This window comes from Protopterus annectens, chromosome 4.part0 (genome assembly GCF_019279795.1).
Source record: "Protopterus annectens isolate FY-2018-M chromosome 4.part0, PAN1.0, whole genome shotgun sequence".
In the NCBI taxonomy this organism is placed as follows: Eukaryota; Metazoa; Chordata; order Ceratodontiformes; family Protopteridae; genus Protopterus; species Protopterus annectens.
This window is the reverse complement of record NC_056733.1, coordinates 1,630,804,187-1,630,829,108: the sequence shown is the minus strand read 5'-3', so window position 1 is coordinate 1,630,829,108 and position 24,922 is coordinate 1,630,804,187. Positions and strand designations below refer to the sequence as shown.

The 24,922-nt window shown below is 39.2% G+C and overlaps 1 protein-coding gene across 1 annotated transcript in view; it reads left to right on the top strand.

Annotated features, from left to right (window-relative positions):
* Positions 1–24,922, top strand: part of GLRA1 (glycine receptor alpha 1) — a 1,257,010-nt gene that overhangs the window by 1,029,595 nt on the left and 202,493 nt on the right. The window contains exon 6 of the mRNA XM_044069419.1: positions 1,754–1,900. Coding sequence (XP_043925354.1) covers positions 1,754–1,900 — 147 coding nt within the window. The remainder of the gene's footprint in view (positions 1–1,753; positions 1,901–24,922) is intronic.

Genomic DNA, 24,922 nt, shown 5'->3' with positions numbered 1-24,922 from the left:
AAAATCAAGAAGAAACCATTTAAGAAACGTAATTTCAGATAACTCTGTACCATATGACAAGGTACATTCTCAGAAAATACTGTGCCTTACTGCCAGCTGAAAAGTTAATAGCTTTTACATCAGTACAGTCTATCAGCTATTGTTTTAAGTTATTCACATTTGCTTGCTTAAAAGAGGGGGAAAACTTTTTTGTATTTTTGCCCATTTAAAGAAGAATTACAGGGTCAGTTTAAAATACTATTCATTTTACGGACAGCTGAAGCTGAGCAACTGTTATACTATCAGAATGTTACAGTCATCCTGTCTATGGCTAGTTATTCATATTACTTTGTAAGAAAGCTGATAAAAATCACTTTGGATGTTATTTGGTTTTATGCTTTTTTTGTTCTGTTTTTTTAATCACTTTTAAGCAGGTGCCAATCTATCAAGCCTGTTCCATTGAAAAGGGATGAATGTACAATGTTTCTAATTCACCTCAAGGTTGCTGTAAACTCAGGCATGTAGAGTAAAAATGTCATTTTAAAACCAAGTTTTTCATTCTGACCCCAAAACCTACATATTTCCCAGTACAGGAACACTAGGATTGGTATGAACCCCACAAGGTATTTGCAAGGACTATACTTTTCTTGATGTTTCCTGGTATGCAGTCCACACAATACGCATAGGAATTCAAGCATTACTGTCTCTGTGAAGGACTGCCATCATAAACCGTTAATGGTCATTGGCCCATTCCCCTCAATGCACGATCTGATATTGGCTTCTGTAACCAGGAAATCAGTGAAGCCATTCTTAAGTCATGAATATTTAACAAGTTTCCTGCAGTGATACAGACTAGCAGTAACCGGTCCGTACTATTCCACTGAAAACAATGCATCAAACCTAGAAAATGAGAAGTGTTGCAAGCCAGATTGAAAGATGCATAAAAGTAAGGACTCTAGACATAGCAATATGATAAATAAAAATCGTTTATATCTGACAAGACTTGTTTTTAAAGATTTTTTATTATGCCAGGTGCCATAGTGTAAAACATTTTTATTGCTTTAATGTGTGCAAAGTAGTACTGTCCCACTGATTACTTCACAATGTCCCATTGGGTTCCAGCTTGGCCATCATTTCATCCAGGAATCAGCCACTCTTGAGAATGTATGCACCGCCATAGGAAATGTAAAACAATTTCATTATTTTATTTTTCTTTACCTATACCTATTTGTATATTTATTATTTAAGTTAAAATTGCCATCTGGAGAACATGCAAAGAACATATTATTTCCATGTAATGACTAGTTCGTGGGGGATACATATACCAAAATGCATTGTCAACGGTAAGATCCAAAGTGGCAACATTCGCATGATTGCATTGCGACAGATTAGTAAACTCCAAAGTTTCATCATTCTGCAATGCTTGATTTAAGGAGACATATAAATAAAGTGCTTTCAAGACCTTTAAATGGTACGAAACAAGCACTTCAGTCATATTAAAATGTTACGGCTGTAGTGTAACAACAAGCATAACTATCAGGAAGAATCGAGAATACAAGGTATATGCTGGATATGAGGTAAGTAACAAAGGTGGTGGAAACTGGGGGAAGAGATAAACTGTTCTTTTATGTAATAAATGTTCATGTTTTTCTTTTTACTGCTAATTTGAATGCTTTCTCAGGATAGTGAATTCAGTTAGTATACATTTTATAATATGCTCCTCCCTCTCTCTCTTTATCTTTTCACAATGTCCTCCTTTCTTCCTTTCTGACAGGTGTCTTATGTAAAGGCCATAGACATCTGGATGGCTGTGTGTTTGTTGTTTGTATTTTCGGCTTTATTGGAGTATGCTGCTGTGAACTTCATATCCCGACAACACAAAGAGCTGCTCAGATTCCGCAGAAGGAGACGACATCACAAGGTAACCTGCAATGTAGTCGATAAGTTAAAGGTACATGTTTTGCTTTTTTGTGCCTTCCACCATATTCTCAACACCTGTATTGCTAAGATGGATGGCTAACTACTTTAAAAACTGTTTCTGTTTAAAGTGAAATCACTGTCCAGAATAACATTACATAGACATTCTATAATTTATTATCTGAAATATTGCACATTTTGATACCCCTCAGTGTTTTTCACAAAAAAGAAAAAAATATATTTAATTGCCTTGTGCAAAACCTCAGAGAAAAACAAAATGGCTTTCATTTGTTTTTCAACAGCTATTTTGATCCAGCACTCTAAGAGCTGATGCAGTAGATTCATAGATTTATAGACATAATACTAAGCAATACCCAAAGGAAACATGAGTTCTGCAACACAACATCCCAAAATAAATTCTCAAGATTATGCAGGTTCAGCCAATGGCCTGAACTGGTTGGCAAGGATTATGTTTCTTTGGGAGTAACCATCAAATATAGAGGTACAAACAATAAATAGATGCTATTGTTCTCAGTGTAATGTATGTGGTCACTTAAAATTCCATAGATTCCTATAATCTCTATGACCTACATACCAGTAAACATCAAATAATATTTTGTACCCAGTCTACTTAAAAACACGGCCCATTAACTGTTACCTCCGTCACACTTTTCTTACCTAAATTAGGTTATCAGTTAATTTCATAAGAGCTGTGGGCTGAGTGAACCCCAAAAGACAATGATAGTTGAAACAACAGTTTTGTCAATTGTGCATTTGTTTTATTCTCCACTAAGGCAGAAAAGAAAATTTTAAGTGAGATTTAATTTGTCTCACTGTTCCGTGGTTGCTGCCATAGCCAGATAGAAGCTTACAAGATCTGATATTATGTAGAAAACTATCACTTTTTACTGGCAAGATTTTGTGTTACATTACAGATGTATATCATAAAGTGCTGCACTGATCTTTACACATGTAAACTTAAATTAGTTAATATGTGACATCAACATAGTTTGTATACACTATTAACTTACTATGCAGCATTATAGATGAAGAGACTTTATCTGGATTAGAGAATGGGCAACCTGTAAATCAACACCCTGAAAGGAGAATGAATGTTCTCTGTTAATCTACAGGTAATGCCTGCTGAAAAATAGTCCACCGCTTCATGGCAGCATATCAAGCTGCTGTGGTACTCAGACTAAAAGTAACCAAATGGTCACCATTATTTACATTCGCTAAGCAAGACTTTTGCTGTTTAGCAAGTGTAAAAAAATAAATGAATCAATAAAGTGTGTGTGTGTGTGTGTGTTTATGTCTGTGTGTGACAGTGTATGAGTGCATGAGAGTGAGAGCAAGATCAATTAAGCTGCTATTTTACGCTTGCTAATCAGTGCTTTTGCTGTTTAGTGAGTATAAAAAATAAATGTAACAGAAAAAAGTGTGTGAGTGTATGTGTACTTATGTTTTGGCCTGCATGTGTGAGTGTATGCGTGCTTGCATGCATGAAAATGGAAGTGTATGCATGCGTTATGTATATGTGCATGTGTGTGTATGTGTGTGCACGTGTGTGAGAGCGAGACAGAGAGAGAGAGAGAGAGAGAGACAGAGAGTGAAGAGTGAAAGCGATTGAGCAGTGGCAGCAGCGGGAGCTGTAAGTGGTTTGCATACCAATCGATGTCTTAGCTCAAGATATCTGGATAAAGCCTACATTAAAGGATGGACAAAGACTCAAAATAGGAACAGATTTTAAATATTGCTCTTATAAAATGACAAAGTTGCTTAAATAACAGGGTTCATGTTAGCATACATTTTCTGAAGGAAATAGTCTTAAACTCAAATGTATGTCATTATTTAGTGAATTCACTCCCCAAAGACTGGCAACAAACTGTACATTTTAGGAGTAAGGGACCAAAAAAATAAAGTAAATATCTGGATATTTAAAAAAATGTTGTATTTTGAATGTAAAATGCTTCCTGAAACATCATTTGCATATACTAGAGCAAGTATGAAACATTAGGAGGAGGAAATGTTTAGTAAGTAAAACACAACAATTTTACAGACAGCCCATTCTCTAAGCACAATAATGCCATCCAGGGTGAGTGTTACTGTGTAAATAATGGCCTTTCAGGGGTGTAGAGGCCCTCTGACTGTGGCATCAGTCCTCATAACATGCCTGGGCGGGCATTATTTACACAATAATACACACCCTGTTAGGCATTATTGCTTGTGTATTGTATGCAGCCCTGGAAATCATTGATCTATAAAAGAACTGTTACAATGGGTATTATGTAATGAAACAACAAAAACTGAATAGAATTTGTAAGAGAAGATATATGATGAGAAGCTAGTGGAACTTGTTATGCTTATGTAAAAAAAGGTGTCAGAGTCAATAGTTCAATAGACAGATCACTTAGCTTTGATGCTGGAAAATCAAAAAAACAGTAGATTATTTTCCCACACCGGCTGCTTAGAATAGTTTACCAACACTCACTCTGCAGTACAGCATAAAATGGCTGCTGCATTCCTGAATGCACTTCTTTTTATATGAGATGTTAAAGTTAAACTGAGGTCCCATCTGCCTGAACTGGTGGTAGATCAGGTGGTAAAAGGTCCCACTGCACTTAGTGGAAAGAAAATGGATTCATTATGTCGAAAAGAAGAGGGTTTCTTTATCAAAATGCATCTTGTTTACATATATACATATATTACTAAGATTCACATATATGTACATACATATGTATATATATATATATATATATATATATATATATATATATATATATATATATACACACACACACATATAAAAGAGAGAGAGAGAGAGAGACAGTGTAACCTAGTACAGAAGTAATGTAGTTTTCCAGCCTGAAAGGCATTACACACTTTCCTTAAGGAAGACCAAATCAACAAAAAGGGAAAACCAACTGTACAGGAATGACTACTCTAGACATTGGCATACAAATTACTAAAATGAGCCATTGTCACAACCTCTTATGTAAGATCAGTGTCGAAGATCACTTTGCATTCATATTAGAAAAAAGAAAAAAAATTCAAGTTGGAATTTATAAACTCATAGATTAGTACTATACTAACTGCCATTTTACTGACAGGTAGCTTTTGAACCACAGAAGGGTGGGCTGAGAGAGACCTTGTTAGGACATTTGAAGACGTCTGCTGTGCAAAGCTGTGTTGAAGGATTTAGAAAAGTCTAGAAATAAGGAAGAGACTAGTTTGAAGTTATCTCTAGCTTTATTGACAGTTTCTATATAGGTTAGAAGGGCAGTACTATTGCTATATGATGGAAGCGATGTTGTGTAGTGGATAGGAGTTGTTCTTGCTGGAGACAGTCTAGCAATTGTTCTTGAATACATTTTTCAAGTATTTTAGCAAGGGGAGATAAGATTGCTATAGGTATAAAGTTATTCATGTCCGTTGAATTTCCTGCTTTGTGCAGAGGGATAATGTGTGACTTTTTCCATAGGGAGGGAATGAGGGATTCCTGGACTGACCTATTTATAAGGCTTGAGACAGGATAAGCAATGCTACTGGCTGCTATTTTTAGGTACTCTTTTGGAAGGTCATCAGCTGAAAAAGAGCATGGTTTAAGTTTGTTTAACACTAGTTTTATATAGGATGTGGGCACAGGTTTAAAGGTGAAAGTAGATATGGTGATATGTGTCTGTTGGACAGGGTTGGGATTAGATGTTGAGGAATCCTTGGTTAGAGATGTTATACTATCTATAAAAAAGAGTTGAACTGTTCTGCAGTTTCAAATGATGCATTATGTAGAGAGGAGTTTGGGTTGAATTTTTGGCTGGAATGTAAGATTTTGTTAATGGGTTTTGAACATTTTTTAGGGTTGTGTTTAATATTACTTTGAAATTTATTATAGTATTTTTTTTACTTCAATTATTTGCTTTTTAGTACGATTGCGAAGCATTCTGTAGTTTTCAATATATTGAGGTGTTTTGTATTTTTGCCATTCTTTCCATGCTTTTTCTCTACCCTTCATTAGCATTCTACTCTTTTTGGATGGGCAAATTGCATTATTTGTTTTCAGTCTCTTCCTTCAAGGAGGTGCAAGGCTGACTAGTATATTTAGAAAAGTTGTATTGAATTCAATTACAGCATTTTCTAAGTGGAGGATTTTTAGGAAGTTCCTGTCAATAGATGATAGTGAGTAATGAACATTTCTGGGTAAAAATTTGGAAAGGTTTCATGTTGTTTTATAAATATGCTGTTTACCCGGATGAGTGAGATGTCTAGAAATGATCACTGTCAGAGTCTGACATTGTACCTGTGACAGAGTATTTGCGGAGATCTGATACTAGGATCCAGTCTAATAGAGAATTTGATGTCTTGCTATTATGTGTGGGGCTATTAATTAGTTGTCTAAAACCATACAAGTTTATGCTAGATGTAGGGGAGTTAGAGTTTATATGCAACCAACTGACATTCACATCACCTAGTAATATTTGTTCTTGTGGAAATGCTAAGGATATCCAATGTAGGATATCATCTAGTATAGCTGTATTGTCGGCAGGAGGGATATAAATGGCAGTAATGCGTATTTGTTTATAATTGTTTATTTTGAGAAAAGCAATAATACATATAAATAATGCTAAAATATTACTAGATTTAACAATCCTGGACTTCCCTTTTTATCAGTATATAATACCCTTTCTAAACGTGATCTAATCAGGATTTCCATAAAAAAAGACAAGTCCATAATAATTATTTATATTATAGTTCAAGTAAACTATACACTCACAAAATAACTCAATATGCATAGAAGTGTACCATTAATTAAACAGACTCTATTTCCAAATGAAATCTTAAATACTCTCCATAAATTAACATCTTATGTTACTCTATTCAATATTTCTTTCCATTTCCTACCATTTTCTCCTTTCCCATAAATCACATCCAACAACTAATTTTTGTTTCCTTAAAGTAAACATTTCACACCTTTACTTGTGCTCCAAAACTCTAGCTTTTACTTTTATTGACATTCAGTCTCACCTTCAAGCTATTCTCAACTTCTAGTATTGTTTCTCTGCACTATCCTTTTTCCTTCTAGACTCATATGCTCAACATAAATCATAACAAATGGCAATTCATCCCCTGCATAATTATTTATCTCCTCCTTACCCTTTCTTTTTATTTTCTTTACTAGAGGATTAATCAACATCAAAAATCAAGCTTCTCGTATGTCAACATTGCCCTAAACGTATTCTCATTTGATTTGTATTTCTCAGCAATCTATTTACTAAAACGTATCCTTCTGAGTTTTTTAAACATTCTTAAATATCTTTTTTTAACTTTTGCCCAATTCTATAACATTTCAAACCTTCCCATGACTGACATTATTATAATCCTAAGACATGTCACAGTGTACGATTCTTCCTTCTCTTTTCTTTCATAGGTTCATAGGTTCATAGGTTCATACTAGGCTATCTGCCCTAGGGCATTTATAAGCCTAGCCAGAGTGTGTTTGGCTTTCGCCACCCATTTTAAATTAATTTTGCTATACCCTTTTTTGAGGTTAGTATACTGTGCCTCTGTCTAACAGTGACACAGAAGTGATACCCGGGGTAAACCTACGATCCGCCATCCACTCATCAAGATTCCTCTTGAAGAGAGTCAATGAGGGACTCTGCCTAACCTGGACTCGGATTTTATTCCAGAGTGAAGGGAGCCTCTGGGTTATGAATCTGTCCCTCAAGCATGTCCTATTTATTTCAGTGCTGAGGTTCAAGTCTCTCAAGCACGTAGCTCGATGGGATTTGGATTTTCTGAGGTGCAGCATGTCCATTAATTCCGGGTTGGACATGGCTTTATATGTCAGGCACAGATCCCCTCTGAACAGGCGGTATGCCACTGAGTAGAGCTGGAGTTTCTTTAACCGGGCAGCATATGGCATCTGTTTGAGCCCTTTGATCCTCTTGGTGAGGTACTTTTGGGGTCTTTCCAGTTGCTTCAGGTGTCTGGTAAGGTACATCCCAAAAGGGGCATTGTACTCAATTATGGGCCTGATAAGGGATGAGTAAAGAGGCATGATGACCTCCCCTGATCTAGATGTGAATCCCTTCATGATTAGGTGGGCTATATAAAATGTTTTTCTAACCACTTTGGCGACGTGGTTGTCAAATGAGAGATTGCTATCAACTTGGGTCCTCAGGTCCATAATTACTTCTTCTGTACTTAATGGATTACCACCTATGTGGTAATTTGTGGGCACTTTGTTTTTGCCAAAGTTGATAACTATACACTTTTTGGCGTTTAGTTTGAGGCCATGGCTCTGGCACCAGTTGTCTGTTTCTATGAGGCCCTTTTGGAGGATGCTTGTGTCAGCTGGACAGTCGATTATGGCACCCAGTTTGCAGTCATCTGTGAACTTGGTCAGCCACAGTCCTTCCGTGTTGGCCTGTACCTCCGAGAAATATATACCGAACAAGAGAGGTCCCAGGACTGAGCCTTGTGGGACGCCACTTGTAACTGGTTTGGCGTCTGACATGGTTCCAGCAATTCTAACCATGCGGGTTCTGTCCTTGAGCCAGTTTGCAACCCATCTAGTGACATAGGGGTTTATATTTAAGCTGGTGAGCTTATCTATAATGCCCAAGTAGGGTATTGTTTCGAAGGCTTTTGCGAGGTCCAGGTAGGCTGTGTGGACCACCTTCCCCTCGTCAATGGCCTTGGTGACTGTTTCAAAGAAATCAACCAGGTTTAAGAGGCAGGATCTGCCCTTAACAAAGCCGAACTGGGTAGGATCCAGTGTCTGCAGGTCCCCAATATCTTTATTTATGAGGTCCATGATGATCCTTTCCATAGCTTTGCAGACCAAGCTAGTCAGGCTTATGGGGCAATAGTTTCCAGGATCCGTTGAGGCACCACCTTTGTGGAGAGGGACCACTGTTGCTGTATGCCACTCTTTGGGTACATATCATGTGGTAAGGCTGAGATTGAACAGTAGTTTTATGTTTGGGTTTAGCTCTTCTTGGAGTTCATATAGGACGCAGCCTGTGACACCGACTGGTCCCATTGATGCTGTGTTTTTTGCTTTGGAGAGGGCGGCTCTTACCTGAGCATTTGAGATGTCAGGGGGGCAGCACTCTGCTGGGATAGATATTTGCCCTTTTGTTGGGGAGGGGGGGGAAGAAGTTTGCGCTGAACCTTTCAGCTAGGATGTTGGCAATGTCTGTGGGTTCGGTGTATTTTTTGTCATTTTGGACTAATTCTGAGCATATCTGGGAATTCCCACCCAGGTTCCTAACATAACTAAAGAAAGCCTTGTGATTATCCTTAGTGCCCTGTGCAATTTTTCTCTCGAAGCTGGCCTTAGACGATTTTATGAGTGCCCATAGTTTTTTGCTAACACTGATCAGAGATGCCTTCCCTTTTTGGGATTTTGCTCTGTCATGTAGTAGCTTCCTCCTTCTATTGTATAGTTTGTTTATGGCTGGGGTCCACCAGACAGGACGTCTGCCTTTGGAGGATTGGGTCTTGGTTATATTTGGAATTGCATGATCCATGCATTCCTGAAGGTGTTCATAGAATGCGTTTATAAAGGATTCTGCGGTCTGGGCCGTATTTTCCACAGGCCCGGGGGCTTTGAAGGATTCCACCTCGGTTTTGAGGAGTGTGAAATTTGCTTTAGAGAAGTTTTTCACTGTGGTTTTCTGGGCAGCGGGTGGGGTCGGGATGTGAATATCCAGTGAGATTAGTTTATGGTCTGATCTTAGCAGTGAGGGATACACTTCTGGTATGGAGCATAGAGTCCCCATGTTGGTGATGATCAGGTCCAGTATGTTTTCCCCTCTTGTGGGAGTGGTAACAAGTTGTTCCATAGCATTTGAGTTTATAAATTCTAGGAACCTTTGAGCTAGGGTGTTGGAGCTAGAGTAATGCTCAGTCTATGTTTGGGTAGTTGAAGTCGCCCAATATAATGGTGTTTGGAGAGACCTTCATATTTTCTAATGCTCTCAGGAAGGCCAAGTGGGGTTCCTGGGTTTGGGAGGGTGGTCTGTAGCAGGCTATAAACTGGAAGGCAGTTTTACCCACTGTTAGTTGCACATGGATAGTCTCTGATGCTTTGTGCTGTGCCACCAACCTGGAGGTGTGGGTATCTTTGACAAATATTGATACTCCCCCTCCTTTTGTGGTTCGGTCCAAGTTTTGGGGCCGAAAAGCATGGTATAAGGTATAACCTGGTAGTGCTGGGGTGCTCTCGGGAGTCTTGAACCAGGTTTCTGTTACTGCACAGATATCGATGTTCTCCATGCTAAGGAGAGTTTTGAGTGCATGCATCTTGAGGTTTAGACTTCTGGCGTTGAGTAGCATTACTCTTAGTTTCTTACCCTTGTGATACCTATGGAGGTAGCTTTGTCTTTTGAGCCTTGCCTAAAAAAGGCACTATGGGGGTAGCAAGAGCCTTTGCCAATATCCGAAAGCCCAGGGGTGACAGGTGAAGCCATCCCTAGTGAAGCATCGTGGCTTGTCGAGCATGTCATCCCAGGCTGACAGGCATTGGATCCCATGTGAATGACACCAATACTTAAGCCAATTGTTGAAATTAATCATCTTGTCTTCATATTGTGGCATCATTCTTGGTGAGGGTAAGATGCTACTCAAGGTCAGGGTCATACCGGCCTGGGTTACATGCTCAGAGAGCTCCTCTATGTCTCTTTTCATGTAGTCCAGGGAGGTACGTCTCAGGTCATTCACACAAGCATGGACAATGACGGAGTCATATTTGTACTTGCCTTGGAGTGACCTGAGTGCTTGTGTTATGTGGCGGATCCTAGCGCCCGACAGGCAGCTCACCATGACCTTCTCCTTGTTCAGCCTGGTGAGCGGGACGTCAGTGTGCCTGACGATAGTCACCTATTACAAGTGTATCAGGTGTGTTGTTTAGCCTTAAGGGCTGTGACTGTTCTGCACACTGGCTTTGTGAGCTATGTGTTGCACGTGTTTTGTTTTGGGGTAGTGGTTGCTTGGGTGTCTGCTTTGGAGGTCTCTGCTGCTTAGGCAGATTTTTATTTAGAGCCTCCGAGTATGTTTTTGTGTGTTTATGTGTTTGGTTTGCTGTCGTGGTAGGTCTATGTGAGACTGGATTTGTAGTGAGTGTGGTTTCCTTCTCCTCCTGACTGGTTACGCCAGTACTGAGTTGAGAGAGCTTAGCCTCCAGTTTGGCTATATGGTTGCATCTCTCACATGTGTTGGAATTTGTTGGGAGGAGGAGAGGGTTGTCTGTGTACATGAGGCAGTTGTAACATTGCCTCAAGATTCCCAGATTCACCAGCTGGACCGGAGAGGAGATTGACAACTGACCTTTGGACATGCTAGAATAGTATTGGGAATTCCTTTATAATTGAAAAAAGGGCCAATGGGGAACAAGGTACTCAAGGGGAGTTTGTGAGGGTGTAGTGCTTTTAATTTTTTAGTGCTGACTTATATAATTGCTTTAGTGAGCAAGTGCCAGGTAACTTAAATGCAATGTGTTACAGGTAACTTAAATGCAAAAATGACAAACAGTAACTTTCTTTCAAGTGAAACAAGGAAATAAGTACAGTAAGCAATGCAGATATCACTAGGGATCCACAGAAGCGCTGAAAAGCCGTGTTTTAGGTGAAATTAGCGTTTCAGGGAAATAACAAGCAAACAAGCATACAAACAAAGCTAGATTCAGTAGGCCTGGGTCTAGTCTATGCTACAGAAAACAATGTGTACCAATTTCAATAAGAAACAGTTCAAATATGCAGGCACTATAAGCCTTTAACCAGAAATTCCCAGCTCAGAAGGGCAGAGTCCAGCCTCTCCTTCTACAAGAGTGCAGACCACGAACCTTCTTAATGTAAAATAACTGACCTGAAGCCCAAGTGCTTAAACCAGAACTAATACACTTTTAGAATAACAGACAATGAGCCCTCAATCAGCAGTTTCCAACTTAGAAGGATGTAAGCTACCTGTCCTGCCACCACAGTGCAGGCCACAAACCTTCCTAATGTAGAACAACTGGTCTGAGCCCAAGTGCTTAATCCAAAAGACTTAGAATTCATAGGTTCATAGGTTCATACTAGGCTATCTGCCCTAGGGTAATTATAAGCCTAGCCAGAGTGTGTTTGGCTTTCGCCACCCATTTTAAATTAATTTTGCTTTGCCCTTTTTGAGGTTAGTATACTGTGCTTCTGTCTAACAGTGACACAGAAGTGATACCTGGGGTAAACCTACGATCCCCCATCCACTCATCAAGATTCCTCTTGAAGAGAGTCAATGAGGGACTCTGCCTAACCTGGACTGGGATTTTATTCCAGAGTGAATTTAGCCTCTGGGTTATGAATCTGTCCCTCCAGCATGTCCTATTTATTTCAGTGCTGAGGTTCAAGTCTCTCGAGCGCGTAGCTCGATGGGATTTGGATTTTCTGAGGTGCAGCATGTCCATTAATTCCGGGTTGGACATGGCTTTATATGTCAGGCGCAGATCGCCTCTGAGCAGGCGGTATGCCACTGAGTAGAGCTGGAGTTTCTTTAACCGGGCAGCATATGGCATCAGTTTGAGCCCTTTGATCCTCTTGGTGAGGTACTTTTGGGGTCTTTCCAGTTGCTGCAGGTGTCTGGTAAGGTACATCCCAAAAGGGGCATCGTACTCAATTATGGGCCTGATGAGGGATGAGTAAAGAGGCATGATAACCTCCCCTGATCTAGATGTGAATCCCTTCATGATTAGGTGGGCTATATAAAATGTTTTTCTAACCACTTTGGCCACGTGGTTGTCAAATGAGAGATTGCTATCAACTTGGGTCCCCAGGTCCCTAATTACTTCTTCCATACTTAATGGATTACCACTTATGTGGTAATTTGTGGGCACTTTGTTTTTGCCAAAGGGGATGACTATACACTTTTTGGCGTTTAGCTTGAGGCCATGGCTCTGGCACTAGTTGTCTGTTTCTATGAGGCCCTTTTGGAGGATGCTTGTGTCGGCTGGTGAGTCGATTATGGCACCCAGTTTGCAGTCATCTACGAACTTGGTCAGCCACAGTCCTTCCATGTTGGCCTGTACCTCTGAGAAATATATACCGAACAAGAGAAGTCCCAGGACTGAGCCTTGTGGGACGCCACTTGTAACTGGTTTGGAGTCTGACATGGCTCCAGCAAGTCTAACCATGTGGGTTCTGTCCTTGAGCCAGTTTGCAACCCATCTAGTGACATAGGGGTTTATATTTAAGCTGGTGAGCTTATCTATAATGCCCGAGTGGGGTATTGTATCGAAGGCTTTTGCGAGGTCCAGGTAGGCTGTGTGGACCACCTTCCCCTCATCAATGGCCTTGGTGACTGTTTCAAAGAAATCGACCAGGTTTAAGAGGCAGGATCTGCCCTTAACAAAGCCGAACTGGGTAGGATCCAGTGTCTGTAGGTCCCCAATATCTTTATTTATAAGGTCCATGATGATCCTTTCCATAGCTTTACAGACCAAGCTAGTCAGACTTATGGGGCGATAGTTTCCAGGATCCGTTGAGGTACCACCTTTGTGGAGAGGGACCACTGTTGCTGTACGCCACTCTTTGGGTACATATCCTGTAGTAAGGCTGAGATTGAACAGTAGTTTTATGTTTGGGTTTAGCTCTTCTTGGAGTTCATGTAGGACGCAGCCTGGGACATCATCTGGTCCCATTGATGATGTGTTTTTTGCTTTGGAGAGGGCGGCTCTTACCTGAGCATCTGAGATGTCAGGGTGGCAGCACTCTGCTGGGATAGATATTTGCCCTTTTGGTGGGGGGGGGAGAAGTTTGCACTGAACCTGTCAGCTAGGATGTTGGCAATGTCTGTGGGTTCGGTGTATTTTTTGTCATTTTGGACTAATTCTGAGCATATCTGGGAATTCCCACCCAGGTTCCTAACATAACTAAAGAAAGCCTTGTGATTATCCTTAGTGTCCTGTGCAATTTTTCTCTCGAAGCTGGCCTCAGATGATTTTATGAGTGCCCGTAGTTTTTTGCTAATACTGATCAGAGATGCCTTCCCTTTTTGGGATTTTGCTCTATCATGTAGTAGCTTCCTCCGTCTATTGTATAGTTTGTTTATGGCTGGTGTACACCAGACAGGACGTCTGCCTTTGGAAGATTGGGTCTTGGTTTTATTTGGGATTGCATGATCCATGCATTCCTGAAGGTGTTCATAGAATACGTTTATAAAGGATTCTGCGGTCTGGGCCGTATTTTCCACAGGCCCGGGGGCTTTGAAGGATTCCACCTCATGAGGAGCGTGAAATTTGCTTTAAAGAAGTTTTTCACTGTGGTTTTCTGGGCAGGGGGTGGGGTCAGGATGTGAATATCCAGTGAGATTAGTTTATGGTCTGATCTTACCAGTGAGGGTTACACTTCTGGTCTGGAGCATAGAGTCCCCATGTTGGTGATGATCAGGTCCAGTATGTTTTCCCCTCTTGTGGGAGTGGTAACAAGTTGTTCCATAGCATTTGAGTTTATAAATTCTAGGAACCTTTGGGATAGGGTGTTGGAGCTAGAGTAATGCTCCCAGTCTATGTTTGGGTAGTTGAAGTTGCCCAATATAATGGTGTTTGGAGAGACCTTCATATTTTCCAGTGTTCTCAGGAAGGCCAAGTGGAGTTCCTGGGTTTGGGAGGGTGGTCTGTAGCAGGCTATAAACTGGAAGGCAGTTTTACCCACTGTTAGTTGCACATGGATAGTCTCTGATGCTTCGTGCTGTGCCACCAACCTGGAGGTGTGGGTATCTTTGACAAATATTGATACTCCCCCTCCTTTTATGGTTCGGGCCAACTTTTGGGGCCGAAAAGCATGGTATGAGGTATAACCTGGTAGTGCTGGGGTGCTCTTGGGAGCCTTGAACCAGGTTTCTGTTACTGCACAGATATCAATGTTCTGCATGCTAAGGAGAGTTTTGAGTGCATGCATCTTGAGGTTTAGACTTCTGGCGTTGAGTAGCATTACTCTTAGTTTCTTATACCTTGTGAATCCTATGGAAGTGGGTTTGTCTTTTGAGCCTTCCCTAAAAAAGGCACTATGGGGGTAGCAAAAGCCTTTGCTAATATCCGAAAGCACAGGGGTGATAGGTGCAAGCCGTCCCTAGCGAAGCATCGTGGCTTGTCGAGCATGTCATCCCAGGCTGACAGGCATTGGATCCCCTTTGAATGACACCAATACTTAAGCCAATTGTTGAATTTGATCATCTTGTCTTCATATTGTGGCATTATTTTTGGTGTAGGTAAGATGCTACTCAAGGTCAGGGTCATACCGGCCTGGGCTACATGCTCAGAGAGCTCCTCTATGTCTCTTTTCATGTAGTCCAGGAAGGTACGTCTCAGGTCATTCACACCAGCATGGACAATGACTGAGTCATATTTGTACTTGCCTTGGAGTGACCTGAGTGCTTGTGTTATGTGGCGGATCCTAGCGCCCGACAGGCAGCTCACCGTGACCTTCTCCTTGTTCAGCCTGGTGAGCGGGACGTCAGTGTGCCTGACGATAAAGTCACCTATTACAAGTGTATCAGGTGTGTTGTTTAGCTTTAAGGGCTGTGACTGTTCGGCACACTGGCTTTGTGAGTTATGTGTTGCACGTGTTTTGTTTTGGGGTAGCGGTTGCTTGGGTGTCTGCTTTGGAGGTCTCTGCTGCTTAGGCAGATTTTTATTTAGAGCCTCCGAGTATGTTTTTGTTCGTTTATGTGTTTGGTTTGCTGTCGTGGTAGGTCTACGTGAGACTGGAATTGTAGTGAGTGTGGTTTCCTTTTCCTCCTGACTGGATATGCCAGTACTGAGTTGAGAGAGCTTAGCCTCCAGTTTGGCTATATGGTTGCTTCTCTCACATGTGTTGGAATTTGTTGGGAGGAGGAAGGAAATAAGTACAGTAAGCAATGCAGATATCACAAGGGATCCACAGAAGTGCTGAAAAGCCGCATTTTAGGTGGAATTAGCATTTCAGGGAAATAACAAGCAAATAAACAACAAGCATACAAACCAAGCTAGATTCAGCAGGCCTGGATCTAGTCTATGCTACAGCAAACAAGGTGTACCAATTTCAGTAAGAAGTAGTTCAAATATGTAGGCACTATAAGCCTTTAACCAGAAATTCCCAGCTCAGAAGGGCAGAGTCCAGCCTCTCCTCCCACAAGAGTGCAGGCCACGAACCCTCTTAATGTAAAATAACTGGCCTGAAGCCCAAGTGCTTAAACCAGATTTAATACACTTTTAGAATAACAGACACTGAGCCCTCAATCAGCAGTTCCCAACTTAGAAGGATGTAAGCTACCTGTCCTGCCACCACATTGCAGGCCACAACCCTTGCTAATGTAAAACAACTCATCTGAAGCCCAAGTGCTTAATCCAAAAGACTTAGAATGATAGCTACACTTTAATCAAGTTACTACCAAGCAGTAATAAATGCAATTGAATACTTTAAAGAATGCCTGGATTAGTGCTCCAGTTATACAAACAAAGCTAGATTCAGCAGGCCTGGATCTAGTCTATGCTACAGCAAACAAGGTGTACCAGTTTCAGTAAGAAGCAGTTCAAATATGCAGGCACTATAAGCCTTTAACCAGAAATTCCCAGCTCAGAAGGGCAGAGTCCAGCCTCTCCTCCCACAATAGTGCAGACCAGGAACCCTCTTAATGTAAAATAACTGGCCTGAAGCCCAAGTGCTTTAACCAGAATTAATACACTTTTAGAATAACATACACTGAGCCCTCAATCAGCAGTTCCCAACTTAGAAGGATGTAAGCTACCTGTCCTGCCACTACAGTGCAGACCACAAACCTTCTTAATGTAAAACAACCGGTCTGAAGCCCAAGTGCTTAAACTAAAAGGCTTAGAATGAGTTACACCAAGCAGTAATAAATACAACTGAGTACTTTTAAGATGACGCAAAAGCAAAATAAAGTAGGAAGAAACACAAGTACAGTAAAAGCAGATACATTTTTTTTTTTTTTTTGAGTGAGCAAATGAGATGGGCCCAGGAGGAGTATCCAAGTGCAAATTTACAAGAGGGGCGGGCAGTTTCAAAGCCACCAAGATTAACACCAAGACAAAAACAGGGAGGGTGGGTGGAGACCTACTGAAAAAACAGTCAACTTCCAGCTAGATGTTGCTCAATGCAACACAAAAAATTACTTTAAATCATGTATTATTTGATAAAAGTGCAGGTAAAAATCTACTTAACTCCACTCATGTAGGTCTCAGTTGGCCAAAGCTCACAGTTTAAACAGAAAACAATTCACTGTACCACTTGTATAAGACAGAAACCGAATAACAATGAAGTAAACTACCCCCACTTATCACTGGCTATGCAGGTTTTTTAACAAGCCTTAACTGAAAATATCACTTGTATAAGACCTACTGAAAAAACAGTCAACTTCCAGCTAGATATTGCTCAATGCAATACAAACAAATTACTTTAAATCGTGTATTATTTGATAAAAGTGCAGGTAAAAATCTACCTAACTCCACTCATGTAGGTCTCAGTTGGCCAAAGCTCACAGTTACAATTTAATCAAGTTACTACCAAGCAGTAATAAATACAATTGAGTACTTTAAAGAATGCCTGGATTAGTGCTCAAGTTATACAATCAAAGCTAGATTCAGCAGGCCTGGATCTAGTCTATGCTACAGCAAACAGGGTGTACCAATTTCAGTAAGAAGCAGTTCAAATATGCAGGCACTATAAGCCTTTAACCAGAAATTCCCAGCTTAGAAGGGCAGAGTCCAGCCTGTCCTCCCACAAGAGTGCAGACCACGAACCCTCTTAATGTAAAATAACTGGCCTGAAGCCCAAGTGCTTAAACCAGAATTAATAGACTTTTAGAATAACAAACACTGAGCCCTCAATCAGCAGTTTCCAACTTAGAAGGATGTAAGCTACCTGTCCTGCCACTACAGTGCAGACCACAAACCTTCTTAATGTAAAACAACTGGTCTGAAGCCCAAGTGCTTAAACTAAAAGGCTTAGAGTGAGTTACACCAAGCAGTAATAAATACAATTGAGTACTTTTAAGATGACGCAAAAGCAAAATAAAGTAGGAAGAAACACAAATACAGTAAAAGCAGATACATTTTTTTTTTTGAGTGAGCAAATGAGATGGGCCCAGGAGGAGTATCCAAGTGCAAATTTACAAGAGGGGCGGGCAGTTTCAAAACCACCAAGATTAACACCAAGACAAAAACAGGGAGGGTGGGTGGAGACCTACTGAAAAAACAGTAAACTTCCAGCTAGATGTTGCTCAATGCAACACAAACAAATTACTTTAAATCATGTATTATTTGATAAAAGTGCAGGTAAAAATCTACTTAACTCCACTCATGTAGGTCTCAGTTGGCCAAAGCTCACAGTTTAAACAGAAAACAATTCACTGTACCACTTGTATAAGACAGAAACCGAATAACAATGAAGTAAACTACCCCCACTTATCACTGGCTATGCAGGTTTTTTAACAAGCCTTAACTGAAAATACCACTTGTATAAGACCTACTGAAAAAACAGTCATCTTCCAGCTAGATATTGCTCAATGCAATACAAACAAATTACTTTAAATTGTGTATTATTTGATAAAAGTGCAGGTAAAAATCTACCTAACTCCACTCATGTAGGTCTCAGTTGGCCAAAGCTCACAGTTACAATTTAATCAAGTTACTACCACGCAGTAATAAATACAATTGAGTACTTTAAAGAATGCCTGGATTAGTGCTCAAGTTATACAATCAAAGCTAGATTCAGCAGGCCTGGATCTAGTCTATGCTACAGCAAACAGGGTGTACCAATTTCAGTAAGAAGCAGTTCAAATATGCAGGCACTATAAGCCTTTAACCAGAAATTCCCAGCTTAGAAGGGCAGAGTCCAGCCTCTCCTCCCACAAGAGTGCAGACCACGAACCCTCTTAATGTAAAATAACTGGCCTGAAGCCCAAGTGCTTAAACCAGAATTAATAGACTTTTAGAATAACAAACACTGAGCCCTCAATCAGCAGTTCCCAACTTAGAAGGATGTAAGCTACCTGTCCTGCCACTACAGTGCAGACCACAAACCTTCTTAATGTAAAACAACTGGTCTGAAGCCCAAGTGCTTAAACTAAAAGGCTTAGAGTGAGTTACACCAAGCAGTAATAAATACAATTGAGTACTTTTAAGATGACGCAAAAGCAAAATAAAGTAGGAAGAAACACAAATACAGTAAAAGCAGATACATTTTTTTTTTTTTTTTTGAGTGAGCAAATGAGATGGGCCCAGGAGAAGTATCCAAGTGCAAATTTACAAGACGGGCGGGCAGTTTCAAAACCACCAAGATCAACACCAAGACAAAAACAGAGAGGGTGGGCGGGAACCTACTGAAAAACAGAGTCACAGCTTCCAGCTAGATATTCCTCAATGCAACACAAACAAATTAATTTAAATCGTGTATTATTTGATAAAAGTGCAGATAAAAGTTACTTAGCTTCACTTATGCGTTCAATTGATAGCATACACTGTAGTGTTCACAATTTCATTTTCTAGTATAAGTAATTTCCCTTACTTCTATCTCCTTTGTTCTATAAACACTTTAATTGTACTATATATCAACTCCTATAATCTTTGCTGTATAATTTTCGTTAATGTTTTATATTATGTACTGCACAAAGCTATGCAATCCAGTTTTTGATGTTTTGTCTGTCATTTTCTCTCTCTCTTCTTCTATATAAACTTGATGATCACTATACATGTTTTTTTTCCTTTAACTTTATGCTTTTCTCCTCAGCCCTCCACTAAAAAGGGGTCTTGCAAGGCCCAGTTGGACCATCCCAGTAACCGAACATAAATAAATAAATAAAATTCTCTCACTCCTCTATACCTTATTCTAACCTCCCATTAAACTCTTCCAAAATATTTATTTATTACTATATTCATTTCTTATATAACCTATTATCCAATATGCCCTCTCCGGCTACAAAATTTTTATTAACTTCACCTAATATTTTATCCATTTCTTCTAATGAGTTTTTTTTCTTATGTAACCTCTGCAGTAAGGGCCAGATTCCAAAAGAATAGCTCTCAGTGTAAGTCTGCCTTGCTGCCCTGATTCCAAAAGACCTCTCAGTGTCAGAGACTTAACTTCATTGTGAGGCCTATCTATACACAGGCTTAGTATGAGGACCAGATTCCAATCCATCTGCTCTCAGCCTGCTCTCGGTGTAAATGGTTGCTTACACTGAGAGCAAGTCTTCTGGAATTGGGCCATTACTCTCTCTATATCTTTTCATTTGCCTTTTTCCAGTGCTACATTACTTTCTTAATATATCACTCTTAACATATTTTCTACAACCTTCAAAATTCCTTCTCTGTCCCTCACTGTCTCCTCAGCTTTATTAATCTATATTTTCATTATATTTTCTTCTTTTTTTAACTCATTTAATCATGACCAGCTGGAGGCTAATTAGCACCTTTGCTTTCTGAGAGCTTCTAAACCAGAAAACCACTTGCTTCCTGATAGCTTTTCTCCACAGTCCTCTGCTGAAAACATACTTCATTAGATTTATAATATCTGATGAATAGTGTGAGTTACAAGAACTGTAAAATGTAATAGCTCTTTGGTAGGCAATGTGCTAAATCCTGATGTTAGTATCACAGTTCTGTCTGTAGATGTTAATTTATACTGCATATCTGTGAAAGAAAAATGTATTTTTTTTTTGCCAAAAAATAGTGTTATGGTCAAAGCAATCTTTATATCTTTTTAAGTTTCCAAGATAGATCCAAAATATCAGTGAGGGAGTTATTCATCTATTCAAGAGCTTTCCAATTAGGTGTGACAAGAGAGTATAACACACCGCTGTTTTGTGATATTGCAGAATCTATGTAAGTTAGGTTTATAATAATTTCACAATATTTCAGAACAATATTAATCAACAGAACCATTTGTATTAGATGGCAAATATCATTAGGAACACTGTGAGCCTTACTATTTTGTACAAGAATGCATTATTTTTTCACCTCTAGGTCACACAGCTTTTATGAAAGTAACACAGCTATGAAAAGCTGGGTAATAGCCGTAACTGCTTTGCCAAAAGAACATTTTGTATCTCAAAATGTTTTCACATTACCCACCATGTTTTAACTTCATCTTTTACTAACACCTACTGTTTGAATATACCACTCCAGCATGGCAGTATAACATTCTATGTTTGCTTTATTAATGTAAACATGGAAATGTAATATTTTTCATAACTTTTTGTAAATATTCCTTAATAACACAATCTGTAGACATCCCATGTTGACCAGTTCACTGTCATGTTTAGCAAATCATGTCAGCTTGCAGATGTATTATGTTTGTGTGTATACTTTACCAGGACTTCAGAAATCAGACTTTGAAAACAGTGATGAATATACTCATTTCAGAAGTACAGGGAAATCTCCTGTAAAATGAATATCATTTTACGGAATCACAGGAACTCTGCTTTCCTGGTATGTAAACTCTTGTAGGAAGCAATGAGTAAACATTCTTCCCTAGCAACAATTAATTTAACATAACATTTATTCATTTTTTTCTTTGAAATAAATTTGTCTCTTTGCCATTTCTTTTATTTTTCCATATTCGTTTCATCTCTCTGTCTCCTTCTTTAAAAATAGCTTTTGTTCTTTCCAGCAAGTGTTCCTATTTTTGCACTAGGTTTTTAACCTAGTTTCATTTAATTAAACACCTTTCTAATCATAATAATGTTTATATATTTTCTTAACTCTATCACAAAATGTCCAACTGCTATAAAGTTCTTTAGTGCTTCCATATTCTTCCCATAACTTTTGTATTTCTTTTATTTCTCTAGACTTGTTTTCTCTTCTGTTAATCTTTACAAGCTTTATCTCTCCTTATTTATGTCCTTTTATGTACCCAAAACATACCACACCACCAAAATATCTGAAAACCTAACAAAATATATACCACTTTTCACCTCTCTGAATACACTTAAATGTACTGTGTAATCAGCATCTGATTTTAAATTCCCCTTTTGTATGCATATATCCTACTTTTTCCTAACCTTGGCACCCCCATTTTATCATTTGATGATTCATCATCCAATCTTTTTTCTCCTTCCATTTTCTCAAATTTCAGTTTAAAATCTCCTATCATAACAATTTTCATGTTCACACTTGCAGACACCTCTCATGTTTGTATAGTAACAGATGATTCATATGACCCTATTATGTTAGCTGGTTCCTTCCTAATTCTTATATCCACCTCTAATGCTCTTCCTCTCTTCACTATATTCACATCCAAAATTTGTATTCCTCCATTCATTACCTGCAATGGCACACTACTAAACTCTTCTGGATCAAATGTCCAGACCACACCCCCCCACTTGAACTTCCTTTTTTTTCTACATTAATAAATTTTGTATCGCTAAATTATATTACTTTCCTTTTACCTGCTGACACCCTTTAGTAATATCAACTTTTTAAAATAATTATTCATACTATTTACATTTAAAAATATCAAAGTATTCTTCATCAGTCACAAGTTGTTTTCGAACCTAGCTTTCTCCTTCTTTCTTATTTTTAATGCTTCCACTCTAATATTCTCATTTTCACTTACTTGTCCTTCTGTAGTTGTTTCTCCACTACTTTCTCCTCTTTCCAATACCTGAAATCTATTTTCAAGTATTATATCTTTCGTGTCTTGTTTCAAACAATACCATTGTTGCATCCAGTCTTCATTATTTATATCACAGTCAATTACCCCCACCTCTTTTTGACAGACTTTATTTGTCATTACATTATTTTCATATTCAGCATTAGAACTATTTTATGGTATCAACAAATTTACAATTTCTTGTATGTTTTGTATTTCAGAAGTTCATAACTGAATCAGAACTGATACACTTCTTCAGATTTTCTGCATTTCATTTTACAGTTTATTTTTCTATGTAAATTTTAGCAATAATAATAGTGATTGAGTGTGGGTAATGCTGGATTTACCTGTGGTTGGTGTAATTTAATCACAAGATTGAAGCTCAAGTGAGTAAACAAAACCAACTGTGGGTAAATCCAGTATTACCCATACTCAGGAGTGGATTATTGCTATTACACAATGATATTATTTAAGAAAATTATTTCCTACCTTTTCTAAATAATGTCATTCTTTAAAGTAACTTTAATGTTCTTCCACTGATCCAACTGAGAAAGAGCTGTGTAAGGCATGTACTGCACATATGCTCAGCCTGTATGAGCTGAGTCAAATACAATATATAAGTAAAAATGGCTTTCTAAACTCCAGTGGGAATTACTTTATTAAAAAAGTGATTTCCCTTGACTGGTATTTATCAGGACATTTCTCTTTTTATTTTGCAGTTATATGCTGTGTTTTTACTTTATCTTTTTTAATGGTGACTATGGAGTCTACATGTTTCACTCTGTTTATGCAAGGATTATGCGAGGATGCTTGTGGACTTCCCATGTCATGGGGGATTCTTTTTTTTTTTTTTTTTTTTTTTTAAGGTGAATAAAGTTTATACAAACCACTTGGCATAATTGTCAAGGTCTTTGCCTGCTGTATACAAGGTACAAGTTTTGATCCTGACCTCTAGTCAATGCCTGTATTGAGTTTGCATGATCTCCCTGTGTCTTTTTGGGGTTCTTTCCACCTCCGAAAAACATGCTGAGTGTCTCCTTCTCAAACTCATCTGTGGGCAGCAGCACAAACTCTAGAGGATGTACTATAGAGGAAAGAGTTTTGTAGACCAATCACTCTGGGCATCTGCTGTAGTTTGCAGTATCTTCAAGATAAGAGAATGTGGATCACAGAATGATCACTGTGGCAGGGCTAGTCAGTCAATGGTATAAAATATGACTTTAAGTGATTCAGTCATGTTGACTAATGTTGCCAAATAGGCATGGGTACTTGCTGGTGATAAGAGGGCAAAGGACCCAGCCTACTCTGGTGCATTTGTCCATATTGGCCAGTATGTACCTACCACCAAGTCCAGCAGCCCTGGGTCAATAAGCTACTGATTGTCGGGTGTCCAGCTTGGGTTACCTGGCATAGCTCTGTTGAACAAAAGCTGGATGTAAAATCAAACAATGTGCCAAACATGAACTAAGAACACTAAGAGCAGATTCATTGTCCGGATATGATGGTAAGGAGGAGTCTGTACAGCCTAGGTATCCAGGAGACACGATGGAAAGGCAGTGCAGCAAAGCCACTTGGCTTGGAATCCAGAATATTCTACTCAGGAAAAGGACATCCTAGAAATGGTGTGGAAATCGTGGTGAAGGACAGGCTTCAGAAGACAGGGATGAGGAATGTCATTAGAATTAGTGACAGACTCATGTCAGTCCGACTCTAGTGTAATAATGATAGGGCAGTATTCTTAAAACCTCAGCCTATGTTCCACACAGGGATGTGATATTGAGAAAGAGAGTGTATTCAAGCGGCAGTTGCAGGACTTACTTAACAAAGCAGGACAAAAGCAATCAGTGTTGGTAATAGGTGACCTGAAAGCACATATCAGGACAGACAGAACAGGCTATGAGGACTGCCTGGGTCCACATGGGTAGAGCAACATGAATAAAGAAGGAGATGCCATTAGGCCATTTTAGACTCCTATCTGGTAAACGTCTTGATAGTTCAGCAAGATAGACAGTCACAAGATCACATACAAAAATGGCCAACATGCTACTCAGCTGGACTTCCTGGTCTGGCTTTCAAAAAAGAAGTCAAAGAAGTCTGCATAGAAGTCAGCCTCAACTTTAAATTTCTGACTTCTGTGTGAAAAAGAAGAGCCTGAATACATGTACTTACAGGCTGTACAATTTCTGCAGGGGAAGGTGCCTACTCTGTTAAAGCATTTCTTGCTGGCTTCTATGCAGATTGTAAAACGCAGAATGTGGTCTATTTTAGTTTTTGTAAATATTGCGATGTTTTTTATATCGGGAAGACAAATAGATACCTTAAAGATAGAATCCTGGAACATATGAGGGATATTGTAAAAAATAAGGAAACTAGTGCACTGGCTAAGCATGTACAAGAAAAAGGGA